This window comes from Atta colombica, unplaced genomic scaffold (assembly GCF_001594045.1).
Source record: "Atta colombica isolate Treedump-2 unplaced genomic scaffold, Acol1.0 scaffold120, whole genome shotgun sequence".
Taxonomy (NCBI): Eukaryota; Metazoa; Arthropoda; class Insecta; order Hymenoptera; family Formicidae; genus Atta; species Atta colombica.
The window spans coordinates 995151-1002494 of record NW_017259207.1 but is presented as its reverse complement, the minus strand read 5'-3'; the positions used below and the strand labels follow the sequence as shown (position 1 = coordinate 1002494).

The window sequence follows — 7344 nt, the reverse complement described above, 5'->3', positions numbered from 1 at the left end:
CCATGATTTAATGATGATGCAAATTAATGATGATGAAAATAATTTCAGACACCATATTTGAGCCATATTTGAGACATCATATTACATTTTTCAAAAGTACATAAATGTGTGATATTTTGAAACTTTAAACGGTTTTTTCCGTTATATCAAATTTTGGAAGGAGAGGTGGCCCGCTTGATGCGAAACGTCCCATATTATATATATCACGTAAAAAGATTGCAAGATTATTATTTAATTTAAAAACTTGATCTTTTTGTATTTTATGACAGTATGATTTTTACTAATTAAAACAAACGTAGAACCAACGTAGAACATAATTGAAATATATTTTTTTAAAATAATATAATTTTAATTATAATTAAAAAAATTAATATTTAAATTTTTTAAATTATATAAGACTGACTCTTATATTGTATGTTATATTAAAACAAAAAATAAATGAAGAACATAATTTAAATATAACAAAGAATACTTACATTTTTTAAAATCATATAAAACTGTTTAATAAATTATATTATATGTAATTATTATATTCTCTCTCTCTCTCTCTCTCTCTCTCTCTCTCTCTCTCTCTCTCTCTGTCATACACACATACACGCACACACTCACACTCACACTCACATATCTACACACACACACACACCCACACACACACACACACACACACACACATTCATTCAGATATAAAAGATGTCGATACAGACGCTTACGTGCGGCTCGCCATTCCTGTGAAGGGTCTCCTCATGCTCTAAAAGGACCTCCACTGCTTCAACGAATTCCTCGGAGATAGCATGAAGGAGTGCATCCTTGGTATCGACCTTGTGCTCTATTAAAAGCTCTACCATCTCTAGATTTTCATTATCGATTGCCATGAGGAGAGCCGATCGTCCGAGAGGATCCACGCAGTTAATGTTAATGTCGGCCTCGTGGGCTTTTTGGAGCATTCTGTAGTGACAGGAGGGTATTTGGAAGATTGATGAATTGCCATGTGGATTCGTAAGTGTAAACATTCGTATATAGAAAATCCCAAAATTATCAAATATTCTTTTAGCAAATTGTCATGATTAGGAGATAAATAATTTTTCTAAATAATATCGATCGAAATATCGTTTATTAGATCTTTTCAATTTTTAATATTATACATTATATATATTTGCAAATATATATTTTAAATTAAAATTCTATTAGATATTTAGAATTATCTACAAAATTTTATCATTTATTTTTTAAACTTAATTTAAATATTTTTAATCCCCATATTTTTCATCAATAATTACTTGAAAACTATAAGTGCTTCAATATTTCTGTCAACTAGAATTTCAGCAAAGAATTTGTAATAGGAAAAATATTCGATAGCTTCGAAACTTATACAACTTTAAAAATAATTATTTGATAATATAACTTTATCAAAAGTTATATTAAGAAACCTGTCTTTTTCAAACGGATTTGACTTCTTCTTGTTAAAATCAGAAAAAGCGGTGTCAAATCAAAAGTTGTGACTATAAATTATAACGGAAGAATTCGTGAGAGTTAATCGGCAAGTTAATCATAGATAGCAATCAGCTTCAATTACGATAACATGAAAGTATAGCAGGGAGAATTCTTGAAAGTTTCAAAATCGCGCAAGCAAACTTTATAAGATAATTAGAAGATTTTATGCCGTACACACGTCGAGCGCAAGTTCATTTATTTGAAGAATGTGACGTAGTATATACTAATTATTTTTTACAATAATGTCACGATGCATTGAGTAATAATAAACCAAGGAAAAATTTTAAAAGAGTAATTGCCTATTTTAACTTTTTATATAAATCGTACGTATTTTTATAAATATTGTAAGATTTTTAAAACTTTATTTTATTTTTAAAATTTTACAATATTTATAAAAATCATATTCTATATAATACATATTTTTACAGAATACAAACGCCAAAATTAAATTATTTCTACAATATAGATTAATTAATTTAATCTCACCCTTTAAAAAAAAAGTGTTTCAATATACTGACTAATTATTCATTAACTGAATAGTTAATCAGTATATTGAAATACCTTTTCCTAAGAGCGATTTAACTAATTCTTCATGTTTTCCAGTTTTAAGAATTAAAAAAAGTTATAAGAGTAATTAAATCAAGATTGAAGTTATAATCTGGATAGAAATCAACATTAATGCTATAAGACTTTGTTTCAAAAAGTTCAAGTGAAATAAAATTTCTACGTAATGTTGCAACACAGTTAACTTCCATGAAAAAGTTTATTGCTATTAATTTTTAGTCTTTCTTTTTTTTGTACGGAAGAAGTTTTCTGTCCTTCCTAGATACCTGCTCGCACAACGAATCCATATTCGACACAATTATCTATTTTCATTAGCAGGAGCACGTGCACGCGTATCAGTGCACGTGTCTAGATATTTCTTATAATAGCTCTATTAGGATAACGAGGACGTATGATAATCATACTCTTAATTCATGGAAAAAATTCATAAAAGAATGAAAAGATAAAGAAGCTTGTAGAGATACACGTGTGCATCGCGTAAGAATACACGTGTATGAACGAAATGCAAACAAAATGAAACTCGTTCCATATTTGTATATAAATAAGTTATTTCTTTACATAAATAAATGTTTTATATATGTATATAAAAAACTCCTTTTCTTCTCTTCTATCTCTTTTTTCTTTTCTTCCTTTTTTTAATATACACATTCGATGTTCTCATGCTATCAAAAAACAGCGTATCTGCTTCTCAAAGAGTTTTATGTTATGAAAATTTTGCGGTGCATACATCAATGTAAAGTGAAATATTAAAAATAAATATACATCTGATTAAACAGGAAATTCATTTTTTCACTTTGTATTCTCCTTTGTTAATAAAAAAGTCAAAAATATTTATAAATTTTTAACTATAAATTTCAACTGACCTTCTAACGGAAGCCACATCTCCGCGCTCGACAGCGAGAAGATATTTCTTTTCCTGAAGCGACAGACTGGCCATTTCCTGATGAGGTCTCACGACGTTCTCTTCCTCCATCATGCCGTGTATGCTGTGTCTCTATAAGCGCAATATTTTATTTTATTTATCTGAACGTATCTATACATTTAGACATACGGGAGAGGGAATTGCGAATATGGAGTAAATACGAACGATATTGTTTGCAGTATATCAGAGTACTAATAACCTCTCATTTCTCGCAATGATAGTCTGATGTACACTTACAATTAGTGCGGCAATATAACGTGATTGTAAAACACACACCGTTTATACCATTAAGTGAATATGATTTTCTGATGTATGATTCTGATAGAAGAGAATCAAGGAATTTGCGAGTATCTAAGGAAAAAGTTAGATAAAACTGAAGAGATCAATTATTGAAGTCTTTATTCAAAGAATATTTTTGATCTTAAACTTACTACAATAATTAATATTTATATATTTATGTATAAACTATAATTTTAAATAAAAAAAAACAAAACTGATTCACGCTCTGCGTGCTGAATAATTTTAAACAAAAAGGATTTATTTTATGTTATTATACATTATATTAATTTGTATTGATATATATTAATTTATAATTAATTTGTATTGATACATATGAATGTTAATTATGTATGTTTAAAGCAATAACTAGAGTATCTTTCAAATAAAAATTTTATTAATTTATAAATAAAACGTGTCAAAGCAAAACGTTGTGCCATTTTATAAATTTTTCATCCTGAAAGAAGAATTTATTTTCTTAAAAACTATCACTTAAAAAAATTTCACAATTTGTTGTTAATTCATGAAAACGCTTAAACTCGAAAGTTAATAAACGTTCCTTCTAAATTTTGTAAGATATATTAAGAACGAGACGTTACGGCGTATTGTTTAATGCAAATCAGAGGAGAGAGTTCTTCTGAAAAACAAACAGCATTTCTAAAAACATAATTTCCGTAGCTATCGCCTACGCGAGAAAAATGCGAAGATGGTCATATTTCTCAGTGTTATATCTTTTTCCGGTGCAACGTTTCTTTAGCAATACGCGAGCATCCGTATCTCTAAATGTTTTCCTCATTTTATAGTATACTATTGTAAATAGTATACTATTGTCGCACTGTTGAAATGCGCGTTAAGTTATACAAATTTCATTTAGTGGCCCTAGACTCATTTTCCACCGTCATTGTACCGATCGTGCACAATTCAACGCTCACTACGTGATTTTGCGCCGCGCTCACGCGGAAGTTGCATACTGAATCTGGAGCGAGCGTATGCGTTCGTGTGCAGAAGTGTAGTTAACGAGGTGAAATGCACCCAGTTTCGAGGATCAATTGTGTCCCTCATAACTGTGTTCAAGGAATGCAGCGTATCATTACATACTAATACAATGCGTGTTTCACATTACGATTGGTCGTTTGCTTTGAACTATGAATCCTTTCCACTGATTTTAATTAATTATTCATCAGTTATTATAATTAATTTAGTTGTACGCGACCCATTCTTATAATCTTTTTTCCTAATACGATATATCACACACAATTACATCGTAATATGGATATTATATATTTGCTCTAACTGTTTCTAAATGTTAAATATTTTTTAAATTAAACCAAATATCTGAAAGCTCAAAAAATTAAAATTTAAATAAGAAACAACATAGGATAATGAGCCAAGCACGATGTCGATATACAATATTATAATATTATATTATTATTAATAGGTTGACGAAGTCCCATGGAATTTTGATTTTACATTTGACAATGTACTTACATTGTAATATTGATTGGCTTATTGCTCTGTGTTGTTTAAATATTTTGAATCTTGGATTAAAACAAAATGCTATTACTTTCAAATAGAATTATTTTTGTGGAATTCAAGAACACATATTACTTGAGTTGAGTAAGGTAATGCAATTATGTCCGAAGAAAATAATTTTAAGTGCTTAAAAATTTAACTAGATATAGGTTTAAAAATAATTTTATTTGGACCATCAAAATAATTATGTAGAACTCAAACTTGTTACTAGAATGCTAAAACTTTTTGCAGCATTGCTTATCATACTCAAGATTCTTATGTAATTATTTTGATGGTTCAGCAAAATTATTTTCAGATCTATATCTGATTAAATTTTTAGATATTTCAGCAAAACCATTTTTTTTGTGTGGGACTATAACTTGGCGTTATTACTAAAACATCTTTTATATATGATATATTTTTAAAAATGAAATATAGTACCACTTAAGTTTAATTTTTTAATTTGATACAGATACAATAGATTTTTATTTAAAGAACACATTTATATTGACGTTCTGTTTAAATCGTAATTAAACGTTACAGATTAATATTTCGTTAATATAAAATTCGTTCGAGATTAAGTTAAAATTAAATTATTCTCATTATCATATCATAGTTTCATTATCTATTCGTATCCGAAGATTTAATTTATTAGTATTAATCTTGCTGTATTTGTTCAACTGGCTTCAAGGTAATATTTTAGAATAGCTTAAAGTTAATATTGAAATTACAAAGGAGAAGGGAACGAGGAGAGCATAAAACTTTATCGCGAAAATGTAAACCGAATTATCGTCGATCGTACAAATTATGTTTCATCATTGATGCGTATGAATTACGTTTGATCCTATTTCACATAAAGGCCATCAATAAAATGTGCTTATTATTAGTAAGTACGTTTTAATTGTCGCTCCCTCATATCGTTTATCCGATGCGCAATCAATTTTATATTGTCATAAACAAGACTGCATTGAGGCTACATCGAGGCAACATCGAGACAGACATCAGGCCGTGAATTAGCTGTTTTATTATCGATTAGTGAAACATCGCGTTCGCCGATATGTACGCGCGCTTCCCCTCGCAACAAATTCATCCGTCGTGATATCTATCGTTCGGCACAGAGATAGTGCCTGTACCATATTGTTCGAAATACAATCCATAAATGTCGAACACGTGTACGACGTATCGTAGATACACATTCGCGTGTAATTCAAATCTTGACCCAAGGGCCTACGTTAGTATTTTGCATGATCGGGGGGAAGAATTGGACATTGATCGAAATCCATTTTTAGGGAACGAATATGCGGTTGAATGGTGAAAAAGAATCGCGCAGATCTTAGCGAGCCGTAAAGGCAAGCATATGATAGACGGTGTTTGCTGAGGGTGCGCCGACAATTAAGGTGCGCCCTTAGTAAACACTCGTCAGTGCTGGCCTTCGCAGTATTATATTCTAATATCTCGAGTACGATGTCGTGTTACAGAATATGTACTTTTTTCCTCTACTTGAGTTTGCTTCCGTATCTTTCTCTTCTCGCCCTTTGTTAAACTATAGTCTGCGTTCTTAACCACCGATTCAAAAATCTGAACATTCCTATTACCTTATAGAAAGATTTTGCTGAAGTATATAAAAATTAATTAGATACAGATCTGAAAATAATTTTGTTTGGTCCTTTAAAATAATATTATATTGAACGTTTAAACTGATTGTTACACAAAAAAAATGGTTTTGCTGAAATATCTAAAAATTTAGCTAGATATAGATCTGCAAAATAATTTTTTGAACTATGCAGGACATTTAAACTGGCTGCTAAAACATTAAAACTTTCTGCAGCATTGTCATCAATATTTAACTGCTCTGCCTAATTATTTTGATGGTCCAGCAAAATTACTTTCAGATCTGTATTTAACTTTAAATACTTTAGCAAAACTGTTCTTTCTCTATGAGAAGCTTGAAAATTATAAAGACACGAAAAATATATGTGATAGGAAATTCATAATATATGTAAAGCATCTTGTAATTATACATATAATCGTTCTTAATTATAAACTCTAGAACGTATTTAATCTGTAGGTTTTATCTATTTCACACGTTTTATCTATCTCTAAGTATATATTAAATTACTTTTAAGCTGATTCTATTTCTCTGCATTCCTTTTACTTTAAATTAAAATATTTTAAATTAAAACGCAATTTTTAAAGACATGATCTAAAGAGAAATAATTTTTCGTAGCTCCCGCCGAATCTTTCTCGAAGCTCTAAAATGTTTTTAGATTTTATCGTATTTCTGTCGCAAAATTTATTACATTTAGAGTACACAAGGGAGAGCAAATCCCGCCTTGCGCGTGAAGTATATCGACGCCCCCAATCTCGGATATTGATTTCCATTTTACGAGGAAGATCCCTCATCGTTATTTTTTGCGTTTGTTTTTATACGACAATTCAAATCTCATGAAAAAGAAGCGAAATTTGAAAGCGAAATTTACTTGTACTGAGAGAAATGTTTTTGTTATAGGAAATCAAGGGAAAGCAAATATAATATTTGTTAAAAAATCGATCGATATATTATGATTACAAATTAATTC

At 29.6% G+C, this 7344-nt stretch overlaps 1 protein-coding gene across 1 annotated transcript in view; it reads right to left on the bottom strand.

The window, feature by feature from the left end:
- LOC108694561 (transient receptor potential-gamma protein) overlaps nt 1-7344 on the bottom strand; it is a 116081-nt gene that overhangs the window by 21706 nt on the left and 87031 nt on the right. The window contains exons 4-5 of the mRNA XM_018204124.1: nt 2919-3049; nt 711-945 (exon numbers count right to left, since the gene is read on the bottom strand). Coding sequence (XP_018059613.1) covers nt 711-945; nt 2919-3049 — 366 coding nt within the window. The remainder of the gene's footprint in view (nt 1-710; nt 946-2918; nt 3050-7344) is intronic.